The sequence below is a fragment of the Toxotes jaculatrix genome, chromosome 23, assembly GCF_017976425.1.
Source record: "Toxotes jaculatrix isolate fToxJac2 chromosome 23, fToxJac2.pri, whole genome shotgun sequence".
Taxonomy (NCBI): Eukaryota; Metazoa; Chordata; class Actinopteri; family Toxotidae; genus Toxotes; species Toxotes jaculatrix.
In genome coordinates this window covers 10,554,177-10,575,973 of record NC_054416.1, presented here as the reverse complement: position 1 = coordinate 10,575,973, position 21,797 = coordinate 10,554,177, and the positions used below count along the sequence as shown (strand labels likewise).

Below are 21,797 nucleotides of genomic sequence, written 5' to 3'. Positions count from 1 at the left end.
TACACTTGCTTAGTTTAGATGAATGTTTACGTGCATGAAGAACAAAACGTCGTGTGGCTGTTCACAAAGTAGGATTACATGTACTGACATTGACACAAACATACACATATAATTTCAATGGAATGCTGGCGAGATTAATGAAGATTTTTTTTTTATCTGGCTTTTCTCAACTGTCATAGCTGTAAAGTCTTAGGAGAAAACATGGCAATACGGGACAAGTGCATGCACACTAAAATTCATCAGAAAAAACAAGAAAAATCATCAGTCATAAAGTTTTCAGATTTCTGTGCATGAAAACAATCGGACATATGAGAAACATAAAACACACACACAAAGACAGACACAGCTACACACACTTATCTGAAGTTTACACTTGGTTCAGTTGGATATAATAGATACCTCTCCCTTATTTCACATCAGTTACACTGTTGTCAGATACTTTAAACATCACCTGTGTGTATGTACGGTATGGTGTGTGTATATACTTTGTATGAGGCGTATGTGTGTGTGAGTGTGTGCCAAATACACCAACTAACTAAGACAGCTACAGTATGTCATTCTGCCTTTATTCTTAACCATGATGAACATAAGCAAACAAACAGACACACACACACACAAACACACACAGTCATCCTAAAAAAAGCACAACAGCACTCACAATCAGATCTTCAACTGAAAGTATGTAGAACTACGAATGTTCATTTTTTTGTAATGCAGCTTAAAAAAAGACACAACTACTGTTTGTGCAACTATTTATATTTCTACTTTTGATTTTTCTTTTTTTTTTATTAGTATGCTTTATCAATCACAGACTGAAAGGCACTTTTGTATGTTTCGTCTGGTTACCGACCTCATCACCATTGTCCGTGAGGTGTTTCATGATAAAAGAGTCTAGTCCCTGAACTGAAAATTATGTAGACAAAAAACTTAAAGCACTGACATAGAAATGCATGATGTAAAGAAACATTTTAGAGAAGACTGTCATGTAGTGAAGACACCACATGATGTATGGTCCAATTTAAAAATTCATGTGAATGTGGGCACGTGTGTGTGTGTTTGGGAATAGGTGCGGTGATGGGCAATATACATAAACTGTACACAGGCAACATGAAGCACTGTGATAAAAAAGGCAAAATCCAATTAACAAACCATGGCTAAAATACCTTCAGTTTTTCATTTAACAGATTTTTGAATAATAGTAATAATTAAAAGAATAATAATAATAATGATGCAGATGATGATAAAAGTTGCCTTCAAACTCCAGGCCTAAGTAGCCGACCACTCTGTCTATTTCAGAAACACATTACCTGTCGTCTGTGTGTACTCATTCTCTCACTGTATGCCTGTATTAAGGTACATGTACAGTTTGTTTTTACAATGAGTTCAAGTAGAGTGCTATGTAGTATGTCTATGCAGGGTAATAAGGGGGTTAAAAATAATTACTGTAGAGTTCATTCTGTGTTTTTATTGATAACAGTAAAACTGTCATTTTAACAACGAATGATTTTATTGAACTGACTTCTTGATTTCATGTAAATTAAAAGATGTTTTCTTCCCTTTAACTCGGCTCTTTTTGGCTTTTTTGTGTGTCACTGTAGGAAATACAGGGTGCAATTAAAAGAAGGCAAACTGATGCAAAGCTCAGAAACACGTCCTGTAATAATAACAACGGTGGCAAAACACAAGGACAAAACATAGCTGTAAATTTGACACATTTAATAGAAATGGCTGGGTCTGAATACAGAGGCTTACATTACAAACTGGGGTTCTTCATATTGCCGAACAAACACTGCCACCTTGTGGACAACTGATACAGTACTGTACATGTGTAAGTGTGTGTGTGTGTGTCTGTGTGTGTGCATCTGCACTACACATCAGTGCTTTCTCTTTCTGCGGCATTCCCAGCTGCCCATTGGCTGTGAGAGCGCAGGTTGTGTTCAGGGGCCTTAACTTGACCGATAGGGATGCGGTATGCTGCTAAACTGCCTGTCAGCAGCAGCATCAGTGTGGCTGTCAGAGTAGCCGCCCAACTGCATGCTGGGAGACCCACCTAGGCAGAGTGAGAGGAGTTTTTAATAATGAATAAGAATGAGAATGTGAAAAGAGTTTTAGAGCATTAACCTACTACTACGTTCTGATGCTAATTTAGACTGATTTTTCTTTTGCGGTGTGACTCTGCTCATTCGATGCTCTGCAACAAATCTTTGAATTACCTCCACACTCCTGCATTACCTGCAGAAGGCAGGTAATGCACTGGAGTGAGCCAAATGAATGAGCATCTGTCAGATTAAATGAACTGCCTAAATGAGTAGGATGACTGCACTGTGAGTGTGATTATTACCATGGGACTTCTGTGCCTGCCTGAACAACCACAGTGCTCTGTTATGTAAAAGTGTCACGGCATGTAGCAATTATTTTTGGTGGACAATTTGTTTGAAGCTTTTAATGTGAATGTGTTGTTTGAGAAGTACCTATAATATTTTGGCTGTTTTTTGTTTCTTACATGTGGGGACAAATTATTGGGGAATCAAATCTGAAGTGCAGCAGACTTTCAGCTCAGAGAGGTCAATGAAACAATGCTTTTGTGTCATAAAAGGTTCATCACCCATATTTAGTTCATAGTTCCATCCAGAATATATATAGTTCATTACCTTGAAAGCTTGACATTGTTCGGCGTTGCTATTCTAACTCACAGAAAGAAAATCCGAAGCTACACACATACACATGTGGCTTGAAGTGTGTGTACTTACAGTTCCCAGCAGATTGCTCAGAGCGATGTCAGCATATGCAGAGAGGAAGGCTGCGGGCAGAAGAGAAGAGATTTAGGCTAAATATATCCTCGGCACACTCACTCTGTATCTTTCCCTCGCCTGCTGACGTGCATACAGTGGCACGAACAGACAGAGGTTGGCTACAGTTGGTCTGCGCACTTACTGCTCCAATTAAGACCAATTTACCTAATGTGAGCTGATTAGCTCCCTGCCAAACCGGTCACTACTAATGTCCATGGTGCTCCAGCTGCAATTCGCATATGTGTATGTGTGTGCATATAATTTTTCCAATTTGTCTGTAGCTAAGAGCGACAGCAGAAACAGAGAGGGAGACCGGAAAGCCCTGTAACATGAATTATTAACCTCATCTCTACAACTACAGCCATTCAGCACAGAGAAACTGTAAGGAAGTGAAGAAAGTGGGTTCAGATAAGTAGAGACATACATATACTGTAGAATAAAAGGAGTGGGCCGAATAAGCTAATGTGCTGTATTTACCTACTAGCTGTATAGTAAAGCTCAGTCAAACAAAACAGTTACATAACAGAGTCCTTTCCCTCCTTCAGAAGGTGTGATTCAGCTCAGGAATGAGTGAGAGAGGAGACTGAGACGAGCAGGGATTCAGTAAGTGACATCTTGGAGACTGAAAGTCATCAGGCAAACATGATGCATTATTGTTAAGTCTGGTAAGGTGTGAAATATGCAAAAAACGTAAAATGTACTTTACCAAAAAGTAAACAGATTAGTTGAATTTGATGCAAAAAATTCAAAGGGACCTGTTGAGGTAGTTTCAAAGCCAAAGGCTGAAGGTTGACAGACTTTAAAAAGGTGAGGCTCCTTATTGTTGTGTATTTGACGCGCACTGTATTGCATGAGATAATGAGAAAGGTTTGATTGTTTCAGTCCCATGGACAAAGACAATGAAGATGATGGGATCTGAGTGTTTCAGGACCATGGACAGAGAATATTGAAGGAGCTTGTCTCTGTCTCCCTCCTGTGGCTGAGTACAGTAATGACAAGAACAAGGAAGAAGTGAAAAGACTTGAATTAATTGTCTGTTTAAATATCCCTGCAAAATAGAAATAAAGTTTTCTTATCTAAAGCAGATATCAAAAAAAGCAACTGTGTCTGTGTGTGTTTTATAGTCACCGCTGGCAATGGCAAGGAGGTGGGTCCTCCAGCTGAAGGTGAAGAAGAGTCCGCCAATAGCCATGCAGCCCAGAGCTCCATTAAACCCTGACAGACCTGAGTACAGGGAATCATGACGCACTGCCATGGATAAACCTGTCACACACACAGACACACACATACACAGTGAGAGTTAAATCTTTACATGTCTAATTACAAAAACCTTTGAGTCACAGCTGTTGGCAAATCACACAAAAATACCTCACAACACACACACGCACGCAGATCATAATTATGTCCTGCTGAATCTGCAGTACTAGAATGATCCATATGGTGGTGGTAGACACATACTGTTGTATGGTTCCCTTCAGGGCTGTATTTCATTTGTGTTTAACCTTATAAGGAAATTTCTTGCTTTTCCTTTTCTATTCCCCCATTTTTACACAGAAGAGACACAAATATCTGGTCCAACATGCAGGATGTTGTTAGCGCTTGCTCAAAACAATTCTGTCATCTCCAGGTCTTTGACATCTTGTGTAACAGTGTTTACAGAATACAATGTACCATGGAAACCATTGCTGAGTTGTCTGCATTGTCTGTTACAGTTATGATTTTTCCAGTTTGGAATAGATGGTCTGTGTTCACTCAGTCGTCTTTTAATGACGGGCTGGGCCAAGGGGAAGTGATTACAAGACCCTGTCTGTCTCCAGTGAGCTGGAGTTAGACTGAAACAAATAATAATATTCATTACCTACAATGCAATGAATATAATTTTATCAACAACAACATAATAACACAACAGCAATATCAATACATTTTTCAGTCCTGATTCCATCATCCAGTCTCTCTGTGGTTCTGCTGCAGAGTATTGACAAGGTAGGTGGATGAACACCGGGTCAACGTCTCACCTCTGACTCACATCCATACTAAACAAACACCACACTATGATGCAGAAGATATAAGCAGACTACACAGGGGGCATGTTGACCCAGATAGATCTCAGCAAGGCCAGAAGCACTGACCTTTTCTCTGGTGGCCCTCTGCAGCAGCTGCACTGTGTCTTTCAACCCACACGTGACGGAGAACAACAACAAAGTCACAATTAAATCACAAAGACATGGGCTACTGAGTTCAGCTGCAAAGACCAACAAGCTTCATTCAGAATCAACAAGCACAGTACTGAACTCTGTCTGACTGCAGAGAAGAGTGACCCTCTAACCCTCCATTTGCTCTAGCTATATATTATTTACACACACATGCAGGCAGCTGAATGTGCTCCTGGGTGAGTGGGAAGGAACGGTCATTTGCTTCCCAGTCTGTTTGCATTATCAAATGAACATATTTCCACTTTAGTCATTTGACTGTCATTTATTTTGCATTAAGAGTTTGCAAACATCTTTTGGAAATATTTTACAGAAGTCGCCCTTTCACTCTGTCAGTCACTCAGTCTGTCAGTCATTGCTGCCGCTGCTCCACCCTGCATCTTCCCTGTATCAATACTGCAGGATTTTCCAAAGAGTTTATCTGCAGTAACTGTAAATTTTGGAAGCTCTTGTGTAGATAAATGACCCAGCGGGCTGTGCTGTGATTGATTTCCTTGTTACTGGGCATCGTGGGGTTGCAGTTTAGCAGTCTGGTCCTGAAGCAGACTGACCACACCCCAGCACTGCCTCCTCACTCTGTGTGTCTGCTGGGCTGTCCTCCTATCCACTGCCTGTTTATTTTTCCCTCTCCTGCAGTCAGTCTTTAAACGGTCTGGTACCCTCCGCACTCATCTTGTCCCTTCCTCATTCCACACTTCATTATCTTCCTCTCCATCTTCCTCTTGTTCTTTCTCACCATTTCCCTTTGTTTCTCCCTCCCTCCCTCGTTCCCTTCCTTGCTTCCTTGTTCCCTTCATCACACACCTCTGTTCTCCTCGTTTCCTCCCCACAAAAGGGTGTCATTAAAGACTAATGGCAATGTGGGAGGGAGGCCCCAGAGGACACTAAAATTTTTACTGTTTTTCTACTATGTGTGTGTGTGTGTGTGTGTGTGTGTGTGAGTCACTCCCAGTATGATGTTGTCTATGCTAATAGAGTGAGTCAGAGAGCTCTCACCATATCAAACCTAATATGTCCTCTCCTCTCCTCCTTCAGTTGCTGGCTGCATCACACCACAGTGACTGGCTGCAGAATAAATGGAGGACAGTGTAATAGGTTGGAATGAACAACTGAAATGAACTGTGCATAATATCTTGTTTTCCAGTGGTATTAGTGGGTAATGGCTAACTTTGCATTTGGGCCTTTGCGCTTCATTCAGCTGGTGAATCCATCATTGTGTCCTTTGATGCCTTCGAGGGGAAAACTGTTTGTGGATGCAGCTAAATGGGTCGCTCTGGATGTGGGCTCATTTGTTAACACTGCCCACATATCAGCAGCAGCATGAGCTGTTGCTGTCTATGCTTAAGTGTTGTACTGTTGTGTGTGTGTGGGATAAATATCTATTTACACACTATAATACACTATAGCTAATGACCTCATTTCAGATGTCTTATTGGCCTATTTCTACATTCTATTTCTACAATAAATTCTTTGTTCTTTTTAGATGTTAAATCCTGCAAAGACAATGCCACCGTACTGATTTAATGTCATTATTTTTGCAGGTGCTCATAAAGCAAATTGGGAACCATATTAAAATTTTGACCTGTTGTTGGAAGGAAGGAAGGAAACTCAGGGGATCTCTAAAGTGAATAAAATTCATCCCAGTGGTGTGTACCAGATTTCATGTTCATTTATCCAGTAATTATGAAGACATTTTATTCAAAACTGCAAATGTCATTGTCGTGGTGATGTTAGAGGAAAAGTCAAGGGATCACCAAAGTTAGTAAGATCCATCCTTGAATAATTGTACAGAATTTCATGACAATCCTGTCAATAATTGTTGAGATAGTGGTGGACAGACTGACCAGGTGGTTGAACGGCATAGCAATCCCTAGAGCCACGCTCCACTAGCATGTCTAACAGACAGTTCAAATTGTTCAGTTCAATCCTTAGAATAAATTCTCATTCGTGCCCCAGATTGTGGACAGTAGCTCTTCTTAAGGCTTGTTATGTAACACCCAGAAATGTGACTCAAGACTATTAGTGTACAGTTTTGAAAATAACTTGAACGAAAATTGTAGCCCTACGCACAATTTTATGACACTGCCATGCAACACAGGTCATAAATAAACACCTTCATCCAAAAAAAACCCCAAAAAACAATTTCTTTCAGCTTGCTGAGGCCGACTCAGAGCCCTCTGCTTCTCCCTCTTCTCTCCTGTCTCATCCTGCGTACAGTTTGTCAAATCAGAAATGGCAGATGTGAGATTTTTACTTGAAAATGCCTGTTGTGTGGGGTTTCACGTCATAAATATAAAACCACTTAAAGGACAGAGTTAAGCAGTGAACCTCAGATGACTTCCATCTGCATCACCTCCTCTTACGTCCTGGTTTCTGATCCCACTTTGAAGCCTTTGTACAATTATTCTCCTACAACATGAATACAGCAGAGGCTCTGGCCTACATACAGCCCGTGATCCTCTCCTCTGGAAACCCCTTCTGGGAATAGTTTACACCACAATGCTTTGAGTGACAGCTCTAAATATGGCCTCACACTCTGCCTGTCCCAGGCCAAATTCATGTCTCTGTCCTCTCTCAGTGTGACCCACGCTGCTATATCTCTCTTTCTCGCTCCTTCTCACAGATGAAATAGGCATTAAGGTGATGAAGCTGATAACTCATTATTCATAGGGAGCTTCGGTGAAATCCAAAGCTGGACAGGCCTGCTGTGCTTGGTTACGGTTGCTAAGCTACAATTGGACTATCACCGATTGGGAGTAAACAGTTATCAGTTCTTGTCAGTTATTAATTATCAGGGAGGATGGTGATGATGATGACGACATCACACATACACATACACACACACACACACACACACACACACACACACATGCACACTCCCACATCCTGTTTCCTGAAAACAAATGAGCATCTTTATACTCAGCATTTTAGAGGCACTGGAGAGAATGATGCAAGTCAAAATAATGATGAGAGGAGGTTTGTAGGATGATAAGATGAAAGAATTAAAGGAGAGAGAGAGAGAGAGAGAGAGAGAGAGAGAGAGAGAGAGAGAGAGAGAGAGAGAACTAGAAGGAAGAAAAAGGGCTGTTCGTCAGGGGGAGGTATGAGAGAAGACGAAAGACAGAGCCAGGGGCAGGACTGTTGTCTGAAGTGTTAAAGAAGATGGTGTCAATTCAATTCACACAGGCACACACATCTCTTGATCATTTAGAGAGTCCTCTTTCCTCTACTGTTGAATTTATCAGCTTCTTTCTCTTTGTTACTTTTCTCTCTGGTGCTACTTTTTTCTTTCACCCAATTTATGCCCCCTGTTTTTTTTCCTCCTCCTCCTCAGCTCTTTATCCCTCTTCTCTCCATCTCCATCTAACACTTCTTTCTTTGTCTCCTGACACTGATCCTTCATTTCCCCTCTGGTTCTCTGTCAGACAGGATTAAGTTTTGAGTCTGACCTTGTAGCGCTTATTCACACTCTCAACTTTTTCAGTGTGCCGCGGCCTCATTTGTTTCTGTGCGTGGGTGTCCGTTAGTGCATTTCCTTTTATTCAGGGCAGCCAGTTCACCAAACTCCACAGTAAAAGGTGCACCATACACACCAAATGTCAATATTCTGCTTACGACCACCAACAAAAGTGATGATGAACCTTTCCATCACATTCTTCCAAAAACTGTTTCACAGTTGGAACAAAGAAGTGACATAAGACAACTAACAACGAAGAAATTAAAATGAGAAGAATCTCAAAGGTAAAAGAACAGAATAAACACAAGAAATGTCCTTTATATTTTTAAGATGATTTCAAAGGTGATATGGACTTAGTCAAAATGAGATACCAAAGCAAGGGACTAACTATATCTAGCCCCTTGCCTGAAAGAACATGTCACCAAGTGCAACAGTGGGGCTTACTGATGTGGGACAATGATGGAGGTCTATTACACAAAAGAAAGGGCTTTGGACATTGTAGGTTCAGTTCTCTGTTGGTTTTGGTCTTTTTATGGGATTTGCAGACAGTAAGAAAAATATGGAATATTAGTCTTATTCCTCAGACATTCAACATGACAGTAATCTTAAAATCCATTCTTAAACCCCAAGCAACTAAAAAAAGAAAAGTAAGACTTGCTCTTGCCGTGTCCCTTGGAATTAGTTAAAAGGATAACAGCTGCCTTTGAGACTGAAAATTGATTCTGATAGAAGCCTGAGTTACAAGCATCCAAATGAGTGAATGAATAAAATGATGGCTGACATTTTCAAGCTCAATGAAGGCTACAAATGATTTAATCTATGCTAAAATCCTGAGTTGGAGAAAAAGAAGAGGGAGAGGAAGGAAGAAAGGATGGAGGGAACGAGAGACTGCACAAACGGCAGCAACTGAGACCCTGTTTTGTTCTTATGCAGTTAGTTGCTGTGCTCCAGCAGGTTTCCTCTTGGCTCTGTTGCCTACACAGTCTCATTACAGCCACATCTCTTTGATCACTTTCTTGTCACACTGTTGCTTTTATTGCAGCAGTGTCTGTGTGTGTGTGTTCTTGCCACTGTTAGCATTGGTCCACGGGTTTGTGCAAGTGTGTGTATGTACAAGCTCACTCCCACCACTCTGTACAGTATGACTCATAGCTAGAAACACACACACACACACCAAAGTATTTTAGGACACTGTATTGTACTTATAGCAGCAGACGGAAGCAGGGGGCAGAAGTCCTTTAAACTCCCAGCGTTTCTCATTCTCTCTCTCTCTCTCTCTCTGAACAGTCACAGTAAAAGGCACACTTAGCCACAGGCCTGTGTGTTTGAATATAAGCCAGTGCTTATCAGCACCCTGACTAATTGTTGTGTGTCTTCTGGAGCTGCCCACAGGCTGCTGTTGCCTCTAATCCAGTTTTGTATTTATATACACTGCTGACATTTTGTCTTATTGCCAGAGGGACTCATAAACTTTACCCGATTTTAACCTCGGTAAAACATACTGTAATTTAACTGTTGTCATGCAGGCAGCTAAGCCTGCACTGTATTTCAGGTCCTGACTGATGGTTTGATAAATGAGAGGCATGTTCTGTCATCTAAGACAAAAGATTATGATATTGTATTACTCATCTTGTATTACTCAATGTGGCTTTAGCCCTGACATGTAACCAGGTGTTGGCTTGTACTACATTTCAATGTATGACCCACAAACAAATCCAATCATATTCCCCACTTTGCTAACTCTCCCACTCCTCCCACGCAAACACACAGAGACTCACCAGCCAGAGTGCCAACTGCTGATCCCAGCAGAGCATGGACAGCCAGCAGGGGGGAGTAAAGCAGGACGGATCCCAGGATGAGGAGGGAGGGCCCCAGGGCTCCACAGGCAAAGATCTGACCCACACCGAGAGGGATGCCACGTATCACCTGCATGGTCAAAAGAGAGGAGTTAGAAGATGGAGGAGGATTTGGAGAAGAGTTTACACTAAGAAGGGTACTGGACAATATAATTCACTTTAGTGTCCCCACACTTTTGGAATTTTGGTCTGGTGTCACTGTATTTAACAAATGTCAATATAAGTTTTACATACCGAGCACGTAGTAATAAAAGAAAGCACAAATGAGTTTTTAAAATGACTGAGTCACCACTTGCGTACTCCATATCGTCTGCCAGAGGGTAAAAGCTTGTACTCAGAATGGAGAACATTGGGTGGATCAGCCAGTGTTCTCTGACCTTTGAGCACAGACTCCTTTTATATAAACTGAAGGGACCTGTATTCTTTCATTCCAAAACCCGCCTTTGAACGTGGCCTTCATTTTGATGTCAACCAAACACCTGTAAAATTTGACAACCGCATCTTTGACAGGTTGTGTGACGCTTTCGTGGTGACAAAATCTGTGGTGACAGACCTAAAAAAAAAAACCTGCCAAAGTACTCAAAACCACCTCTGTGGTAGTTCCCACTACAGCAGGTGTCTCCAGGACCACATTTTTCCATGATGACAAACACACATAGACTCACAAGGTGAAAACAACACCAGTCACTCTGTCACGGCTGATAAATATGTGAAATCACCCAGTTAAACATACACGCACACACCGTTACACACACATATGCTGCACTTCTGTCAGTGAGAAGTGAGGAGTTTCCATGGCGACGTGATGGCCGCACCTGCCTATATTTACAAGTCATAAATGGTCTTCAATTATATCGCTGCTACAAAACTCTCTGTGCATGCCTGCATGATTCTCTCTGTGTACATGTGTGTACGCACGTGTGCGTTTCTGCGCAAAGATTAAATCCGCTGCCATGGTCGTGCAGCCACAGCGCCTTCCTCAGCAGAGTGAAAGGCTGAAGACATTAAATATAAATAGGACTGACGTCACCACCATCTCTAGAGAGAACCATAGGAAAGATGAGAGGAGGAGAGAGGAAAGGAGGGAGTGAAAGGAAGGAGGAGAGCAAAGATGGGATGAAAAGGGGGAAAGAGAGGAGGGGGAGGAGGAAAAGAGAAAGATGAAATGAATGAAGGGGAGAGATTGTTTACTGTGAACTGAACTGTGAGGAAAGAGGGGAAAGAGGGACAAAAAAGAGGTGAAGTGATGGGGAAAGTGGGAGAAGGAGGAAGGAGATTTGCATAGCAGAGGAGAGAGACTGGGGAAAGGAGAATCAGTGAGATAAAAAGAAGAATTTAGAGGTTTCAAATCTCCCGTCCCAAGAAACCAAAGGGAATTTATAACATGAAAGAGACATCATTTACAAGGCGAGAGACAGACAGATGGAAGGAAACAAGAAGCCAGATATGGGGAATACTAAAAAGAAAGAAAAAGAGATTGAAGGACGGGATAGAAAATGAGGGAGAGACTGAAATAAAGAAAGAATCATGAAAAGCGAGAAGCAATCTGAGATGGAGGGGCAGAAACTTGTGGAAAGTAATTATTGAGCGTGAGGGACATACTGTGCCACGGGGTGTGATGCTTGTTAATAGAATCGTGTCTAAATCTTGGCTCCATATTCAGGACACCTAACAGCGCTGAGAGGGTTTAGTCGGTGTAGCTAATCTAGTTTAGACAACTTCACAGTTGCAGATTGCCGTGTGCAGAAATACACTTATACAACATCCTACTCCTGGATCTCACTGTGCTTCTAAAACACACAAACGCTGTATTCTAAATAAATCCAGCCACTTCACTCAGTGTTCTTTGCCAGATAGTTTCATACCAAGAAGCCCTCTTGTAGGTCTAATCGTGAAGCAAGGGCACACTGAAGGCACACTCTCTTATACATACACCACCTTTGTATTTTGCTGCTGTTTACAGTTTCTGGTTCATCTCTGCAAAATGTACTGACCTGACCGAATCTGAGGAGACTGAGGTCACTGAGATGCTCTGGGAAAAATTAAATAACACCCCCTGGAGATCCAGGAGGATGGAACACACCCCTCTCCTCATTCATGGGGAGGAGGTGGAGCGGGTGGACAACATCAAGTTCCTGGGCATCCACATCACATCTGACCTCACTTGGTCCATGCACACCTCCCACCTGGTGAAGAAGGCTCAACAAAGGCTCTTCTTCCTCAGGAAGCTCAAAAGGTCTGGACTCTCCCCTCAGCTCCTGACAAACTTCTACAGAGCCACAATAGAGAGCATCCTCTGTTTGAGTGCAACAGTGTGGTACGGGAGCTGCACTGCACAAGACTGGAAGGACTTGGCCCGGGTGGTGAAAACAGCACAGGGGATCGTGGGGAGTCCTCTCCCACAACTGGACTCTATATACGACGGCCGGGTTCAAAGGAGGGCCAGTCGTATAGCTGCAGACCCCACCCACCCAGGTCACAAACTGTTTGTACCTCTCCCCTCTGGCAAGAGGTACAGGAACATCAGAACCCACACCAATAGGCTAAGACACAGCTTTTTCCCCAGAGCTGTGAAATCCATCACCCCATCTCCTCACACATCCACCCTCCACCAATCCAAAGGCTGATCACTAGACGCCTGCAAAAAGACACTCATGCTGCACTGCACTTTAGTCAGAAATAAGTCAGAAATAAGCTGTACTCTGACCCATATATCCATATTCATACCAGTCACTTTATATATTGTTGCACTGTTCACCATATTCTTTATCCCTATTTATTTTATATTTTATTCTATTTTATACTTATTTAGATAGATTTTAAATATGCCTTTATGTTACTATTTGTGCCAAAGAGCTGCTGAACAAAATTTCATTGTGCCTTGCATAATGACAATAAAGATTCTTGATTCTTGATCTTGATTCTTGATTCTCCCCCCTCTTTTGATAATAGCCCTATTCTTAATAGGGCTGTAATAAAATGACAGGAGGTAGATGTCATTTTAAGGCCACCACCCTTCTGTGGAGAGGGGTGTATACTCTACAGCATAATACAGCAGTTTGTTTTCTTGAAAGATGTACAGGGTTGGTTTTTTAATGGCCAACTGGGGGCAGCAGAACACACTATAGAGTTAATGTGGTGAGAAATAATTTCCATTAAACATCCAGCAGACACGGACCAACATTCATTTAGAGTCGGGTTTCTGGTGACCCGACAAATACAAGTCCAGTATTCACTAGTCTTATCACTCTGAGGGGAATACATTACACACCTCTAAGCCTTTGTTAATATGAAAATATTTATTGGTGCAGCTTTAAATTTTCCCTAGTAGTGGATATAATACAATGTATGCTATGCTGCTGAAATATAATATATAAATGTGCATATGTTCATTGGACTTTCTACGGTTTGCTGTATCCATATTTTTGTTTGTTGTCCATATAATCAACACATCCTATCAAACTGTAACCCGTCAGCACATAAACACGAACGCTGAAGAGGAATCTTCTTGCACACTCATTAGATCTGGAAGGAGACAGAGCTTTTCCGATTCAGATCACATAATCTGCTCTGCCTGTTTCCAAACAAAAACGCATGATGATCAAAATTCAGTTGCCCTTTAAGCACTGAAATGCCAGCTGGCTCGCAGAGATCAAAAGCCAACCACAGCAGGTGGTGGGAGTCTGGATTCTTCTGTCAAAGTCTCGTGAGACGCAACTCAAGGACAGTGCGTTTGATTTGGATTCACTGGTCGAGGAAAACTGCTTCCTTTATGTGGTGTACTGTGCAGGAGCTTACACTCTAATCATCTGGCCTTTCAGTAGCATAGGAATTTGGTTTTACCATGACTGACATTCGTGATATTCATACAGTTACACAATCTCAGTCCACAGACAGGGAACAAAACATAAACACAGCATCTTGAAGGCAACAGCTTCACCTCCACTATGAGTTTCAATCACCAAAATTGTTAATTAAAACAGTTTGGGCTGATTATAATTTCCTAACAGGAGCTCCATCACTGACTGTTGCTAAGAAACTGGTGAGTCATAGCTGGCTGATCTTATGCATATTGTGCTCCTATCCGTTACTTGCTCACTCTGGAGACCGGGCAGCAACATGGCAGCTGCACAGAGGATAACTCTGGCCTCAGTGCATCTGGGTTTTGGTCTTTTTGTATTCCATTCATTATATATTCTGCCACGTCTAATATTTCCCTGCGAGACTACTAATGAACAGCACCTGTTGTTCTCATCATGCCTCTTGATGGGCTGCTTCTGTTTAAATATCACTGTAAACGTTGCTCTGACTGATTCCCTCATGATGGCAGCTCTGCCTGTTGAAATGCTGATGAAGAAAAAATGCAAATTGAGTCTCTCAGTGTGATCTTTGCCTTTCATCTGAGCAGATACCAGGAAAAGTACTAATGACAATAACCAGGAAATTGTTAACCTCTGTGATTTAAAAAACACGGTTTTAAGGTGCGTCTACACCTCTAAGTTCCTCAGTTCACACCTGTCCCCGCTCTATATGCAAATAAACACGTACACAAATATGTTGTTGTTTTTAACAAAGAGCAAAAATTAGTTTGTTTTGAATGATTTCATTTACTTACTCGAGCAAATGAAGCCACATTGGCGTGTTTCAGGTTAATCCCCCGGGCTGTTCGGCGCACGCGTAATGAATCTGCGTGAGCTTTCAAAAGTTTTCAGACGCCATGAACAAAGCCGGTTTACACTGTTTGTGCAAACTGTATTTGCAGAGAGTAGGCGGTCCTTCAGTGTGGCCCGGGGGTACATTTGCGTGTGGCCACCCGCAGCCCAAACCACCTGCCAATGAGGTGTGAGCTGATCGGATCTGAAATCTCATCTTTCAGGTGCATTCACACCTGAACTCGGAGCTGTCCACTTGTTAATGACAGGTCTGAACCTAAGGTCCTGAGGTGCTGCTGAGATCTGAGTGTGGCTAGATGCTGTAAATAGTATGCAAAGTGTTGACATCTAAAGTGAATATGACTGTAGCAGTTACATAAGCAGCTTTTCTAAGCAGCTTTATTCAAACACTTTAATAATGTAGACTGAGATCAATGGTCACTCACAGTTAAACTGTAACGTACAGAAAAACCTGGATTTGGTTAAAATTTTCTGACCTCCCCTTCTTCTTCTCTCTCTCTCCAGGTTAAACTTTTGTTGCAGTGACTTGTTGCACGCATGATTTTAAATGTAGGCAATCTGCAAAACAATAGAGTATATTTTTATTTGATCTAATATGTTATTGTTAGGTGCAAACGGGGTCATACTTTTTGGGTTTTTGTGAAAATTTTGCACCACTGAGTACTGAATATGCAGGGACCGTTGCACTAGCACATCATGCATTCATGATAATAGACATCATCTGCCTTTGGTCACATATATCAGCTGCTTAATATTTACACTTCCAGCACATCTTGGACAAGGATATTAGTTTCCTCTCAGAAGATGGCCCAGACTCATGGCACCATTAAACTGTCAGTATGTGTGGAAGGTATATTGCATTTTAAGGAGGTGAGATGAGACGATGAGGTTAGCCTTGATCTGTTCTGCATGCAGTCTTTTTTATTAAAGGAGGAAGGCAGTTTTTTTCAATATTACATATATAACTGCAAAAATTTATTTTACATACAGTATATAATGTTCTTTATAGACCTTTGGAAGTTTACTAGCGCTGTCTTCCTCCTTTAATATTTCAGTACTGTTATGGCATAATGGTTTTTGATGGTGGTCTATTATTTTGTGAATGCCTCTCTAAAACTATTTCAGCAAAAACTGAACATTATGACCTTCATAAACGTAGGATTTATTGCAGGAGTGCTGCGTTACACTGCATTAGTTTTAGCTTGGTGTACCTAATAAACTGCCAGTTTGTTTGAAGTGTTTGATCCCATGTTAGTTTTCCTCCTTACCTCTACTGCGAAGAGTTTGGTGCCATTAGGCTCCAGCGCCCCTGGTGGCACAGCTGGGTGGTGAGGAAAATATGGGTTGTCTTGGCCGGTACAAAGGAGGTAGAGGATGATGATGATGTTGAAGGGAAACACAGCGACAGGCAAGTCCCAGCGGTCCAACACTGAGGACAGACCACTGAACAGAAAGACACTGAAGAAAGGGGAGAGGGACAAAAAAATGGATGGACTTCATTTGTACAGGTTTATACACAAAAACGGTGTCAGTCTGTAGTGAGAAGAGGGCCACTGGCTTCTTTTTTTTTGCTTTCAGTCTTGAAATGTGTGTGGATTTGCAAGTTCCCTTGGAGACACGAGTGATTCCTACTGTTTCTGGCAGTGACTCACAACTGCTGTGGCTCGAAAATAATGATTGATTCACTGTTAATTAAATAGTTAATGTTCCAAAAAAAACCCAACTTTAATCGTTTAATGATGAAGAAATTGAGAAAATTATTTATTTTAATCACAACCCCAATCATACCCGTACTTAAACCATGCAGTGTTTGTGTTGTAATCTAATCAAACCTTAACTCTACTGTTGCTAATTCAGAGGAAAAAGTACATTAAGATTATTTTTTGGCACAAGTCATTTAGGAACCCAGTGGAAAATGACTTAGTCATTTAGTTTGAAGGAGTTATTAGGCCTGCCATGACTGTTGAGCTGCAGTGTGTGTGTGTGCTTGTGTGTGTCTCACCATGTCGCTGACCCCAAGCAAACAGGCAGCAGCAGCCACCAGTACCAGTCCCCAGCCGAGCTAAACACTCCCATCAGCAGAGACACCAACATGCCGTTAAAACCATGGAGACCTCCTGACACCTCAGCACTACACATATACACAACACACACACACACCAAACAGGGAAATACACATATCACAGTTAAGTCCTGAATTTTCTATTTGGAAGACGCTCTAATTTACAGTGAGATCAAAAAAAAGTTTTTTTTTGTCTTCATGATCACAACACACATTAGCATAGCTTTTTTTTTTTTTTTTTTAAATGAAAGCAGCTGTTCAGTTTTAATGAGAAAGTGTCCCAGGGTTACACTAAATACATTCAACATGTCAGACAGAAAACATCAGCAAGCCAATTTCAGCTGGAATTATTTTTAAAGCATTAAAACAAGGTTGCTTATTAGCATATTATGCTGTGTGTGGCATAAATATTGGGACAGGAACTGAAATAAGAATTGTGAGGGGGTGGGTTTGGGTGAACACAGGGCTATCCGTAACAGAGCTGTTATTCTCATGAATTTCAAGTAGATGCCTCAATCAACTGTAGTTGCATGGGCCGAGTAAATTATAGGCTCGGGTTACAGGGTTGGCTTCCAAGCAACAGAAAGGGTTTTAATGAGGGTAAGATTGTTTGACAGGGACATTTTTCTGTTGTGTGTGTATATGAAATACCTACGTTGTTACATATGTACATTTAACTGAGTGTCTTTTTGAGCCTGTGTACTGTTTGTGTGTAGTTGTTCATGTCATTCCACCTGTCTTGTCCCATGATAACAGCTGTTAGCGTAGAGGCCAGTATACCCAGAGTTCCAAGCAGGCCCTGCCAGGGGGAGGCCCAGAACAGTGCAGCCAGGATGAGAGCACCGCTCAGTGGGTTGTTGGCTAGAATCACCCTGGTCACCCCTCTCAGGCCCCACACCACCAGCTGCAGCACAAATGACTTATCTGAGGAGGAAAACATGGTCTCTTAAAGCAACACTGTTTTGGGTTTCACAGATGTGGAAGAGGTGGAACAGAGTTTTACAAAGAAACAAGATGGCAGTTTGATGATGATTATATTTCATGTGCAACAGCATTCACTGTGGGAGTTGTGTGATGATTGCATCTGCATATTTTAATTGCAGTGGAAGCATTTCAGAGTCATTTATTTATGATTGTTGCCGTTTAACACATTACAAGTGTTTGAGAACTTCCTCTTCAAAACACTGATGAATTATGCACTTTTTGAATCACATGTTCATACCACTTTGCTATTTTATACTTCAAGATTAACAGTAGTAAAAAGTTTCAGTATATAGCAGTGTGTCGTTTTCCTACCCTGCATGTACTCATCCAAGTGCTTCATGTCCCCAGTACACAAAAGCAGACCGCTTAACACACGCTGGCTGAGGCTGGCACGACTCCTGCTGGCCTCCTCCACCTCTGTTTTAGTTTCCATCCACATCACAGCAGCTGCTGGACCACACTGCTATAAGTGTGACAAATATGTTGCAGTAACGCTGGAAAAACCCAAAGCTTTTCTTGAATTTGTTAGGTCTTTTCTCTCCTATGTTTGTTCTCCTTTTGCTTCTTTCTCTCTTTCCTTCTCATTCATCTCTTCTCCCCTCTCCCCCTCTCCCTCTCTCCCCCTCCTGCGAGGTTTAAGGGGATGACTTATAAACTGCTGGACCGGGTAACGCATTCACTCAGCTTTTGAGTGGCTGTGCCAGAGAGGAGCAAAGTCCACCACCACCACTACCACCGGGAACTGGTCAAAGAGAGGAAGATTGGTCCATTCCTCCCTCCTACTCTCTCTCTCCTACTCTGTTTCTACATTTCACAATCACCTCGTTCCTCTGTCCCCTCTTTCCCCTCTTCTCAGTCAGCTCCTCTGTGACATCTCTTAACTCACTGTTTGTCCATTTAAGCTATTCATCCACTTTTTATTGCAGCTAAAGAACAAATGTTTGTCTTTCCTTCATTTGTAAAGCCATTAGTGGGAGTGGTGTTATCTCAGGTTTTTCCAAAAGGTGTAATATATATAATCCAGCTATCTTTGCTGCTCTGCCTTGAGATGCAGGGGAGGAAAATATTGTTGACACCAGACTCTTCTATAACTTCTGAGAGGCACTTACTTTCCTTTTGACTTTCTGTTGACATCCATTTTAACAAGCTCTTCACACTTCTTCTGCCTTTAAAATATTTCTTCCTTCTGTTTTGTTTCCACTCTCAGAAAAGCTGAGAACACTTGGAGTTCAGGAAAGGTGTGTGTAGGTGTTTGTGTGCATGCATACGTGCACCTCCACCTCTTGCAGTCACCTTTTTCCCGTTTTGAAGTGATGCCTATGTTAGAAAAGTCTAAACCAAATCAGCCAAGACCTGGAGACAATCAAAGTTTGCAGTGTTTAATTCTTGCAAGAAGGAGCATACATCAACCATGGGTCAAAAAGGTGTCTTTGTAATACTCAAAGGAGAGAAGTCTCTGTGCCCTCTTTATACACACAGGAGGCCCCCCTCCCCCCTCAAGCTGATAGTCATAAAGTCTAAACATGCAGACATAGCTGGTTTCCTTGAGCGAGAAGGAACAGAATGGGAGTCAAAAGATATTATTCAAGATGAACAAAGGCATGGGCTAATATGTGACAGAGTATCTCCATAAATGGGTTAAACAGGAGAGTATGCTCATTATTTTTCAATCACCTAACTCACAGATTGACCCAAATAACAGAAAAATACTTTGATTTCACTTCTACTTGAGAAACAGAAAAAAATGTGACTTTTGAGAAGTGTGTGCATAAAAAGTTTTGTGCGGGTCTGTGTGTGTGTACATGTGTGACCGTTGGTGCACATCCATTAGCAGGCTCAAAGAGCTGCAAGTGAAGGCAATAACAGCATGTCAGATACCATCACAAAACCAGGCTTTTGAATCCCTGCTGCCCTGGCTCAGACAGTGCAGCAGGGATTCAAAAGGCTTGTTTTTGCAGGTGGAAATTTCTGTGGCATTCAAGAACCCCCTGACAGCTCATCTCTCTCTCTCTCTCTCTCTCTCTCTCTCTCTCTCTCTCTCACTTCCTCTGTCCCTCTCGCTCCATCCATCTTTTATTTGCTTCAATAAATACCTCCCTCTGTCTGTGTCTGCTCCTTGGCTCATTCCATCAATCACAGACTGAGAAGCTCTGGAAAAAAAAATCAGAAGATGGACACACATGGCAAACTGGGCTGTAATAAGAGCAAGATATGCAGGTAAACATTGGAAAATTATACTTTAACCTGGTTTTGTTAAGGCAAAACACACACACACACACACACACACACACACACACACACACACCCAGCCACACATGTACACAACAGCCAGAATCAGTTTTAACATTCATATTCAATATTGATATATGTGATGTGTTCCTCTCCAGACTAATTCTAACACAGGCCAAAGGTCACAGAGCGCATAAATACAACACAACTGGAGGGTGGAGCCATACGCTGAAGTATACAGTATGTACATGTCTGCACTGATGTGCTACCTGTGTGTAACTGACTATTGACCCCAGTGATATGACTGGACATGAAGGCCTTTGTGAGAAATCAGTTTGCAGCACAGTCAGTTTGTATCATGGCTTGCAAACTACAAAATACATGTGTAATCCAGTTTCTGTGTAATGCAGCTTGTAAACAGTATAAAACTCTTGAGTTAGTATTCAAAAATGAATTAAGCTGTTGAAATCATTTTGAAGTCCTCACTCACAATTACATTCTCATTCTATTAACTAAATTAGTGCATTTCTACTGTCAATTGTGTCTTTGGTGATACCTGGATGAATGTAACGCATGTTACCTGGTTTTAAATGTAGCAATCTACCAAAATAGCATCAAATGTCACATCCTCTGAGAACACAGAAGTACCAGAAATACCTCTGAACTTCAAAGAGACACAGTTTTATTTGCAAGTTTTATGTTATTAACCTCAGGCAGATTTTAAATAAAAACCAAGATAACAATCAAAACTAATGAGAGCGTTTGAAGCAGTTCACAGAAACTCCCCAAAGCTGCTAAAATATCTAATTACTCAACAGGCTGAAAAAAAAAAAATCCAATCTCCAAAGCAAATGAAGCACGAGGCCCTGATAACATCACAAATGAGGTGCTGAAATCACAGTCCATCTGGACTGTTCATCATGCTACTTAGCTTCTTGAGTTTTCCCTGAAGTCAACACCAAAGGGCTAATTGTTTTCTAACATTTTAACATTTCCGAGCTGTGCAAACAGTAAATCAGTAAAACTCCACAGAAGACATTCAAACAGGCCGGTAATAGGATTATTGTGTTATCTAGAAGAGTGATTAAAGAGGAGAGGAGAGAAAAAGGAGCAATAATTTCTCCTTGTTTCCATGGTGATGGACATTTCTCTAGCTGTTCTTTCCTTACCTCTCCTTCTCTCAGTCCCCTCTCTCTTTCCCCCTTCTTGTTGTGAAACACATGCTAGAAAACTGTGTGACACACACTCATTCGGCCACTTTAGCTTAGCATGGCAGTTGACAGGTTAATCAGTTTCCCACAGCAGCACAAGGTGAGCCAATGAAAAACATCCCACCTTGACAGCGAAGCACTGAAATATCAAAGTTTGGACGCGGCAGAATGATGTATGTGCAGTCTGACACGAGAGGACTCTTCACATTTATCTGCTGAAAGATGAAACTTTCTCAGTGCTCATATTAAACTTTACGTCTTATGTCCTCAAGGCGATGCCAGATCTAGTAAACACTGCAATATTCTGATCAATCAGCCACCTG

The 21,797-nt window shown here is 41.7% G+C and overlaps 1 protein-coding gene across 1 annotated transcript; it reads right to left on the bottom strand.

The window, feature by feature from the left end:
* Positions 1-1,775: 1,775 nt before the first annotated feature.
* si:dkey-183c6.7 (urea transporter 2) lies at positions 1,776-18,473 on the bottom strand. Its single transcript, XM_041031293.1, has 8 exons — positions 18,347-18,473; positions 17,785-17,974; positions 16,991-17,119; positions 16,257-16,446; positions 10,238-10,385; positions 3,921-4,055; positions 2,751-2,800; positions 1,776-2,050 (listed from the first exon to the last, which is right to left on the bottom strand). Exons 1-8 carry the CDS (start codon positions 18,471-18,473, stop codon positions 1,868-1,870), a joined length of 1,152 nt encoding a protein of 383 aa, XP_040887227.1. The 3' UTR covers positions 1,776-1,867.
* Between the last annotated feature and the right edge of the window lie 3,324 nt (positions 18,474-21,797).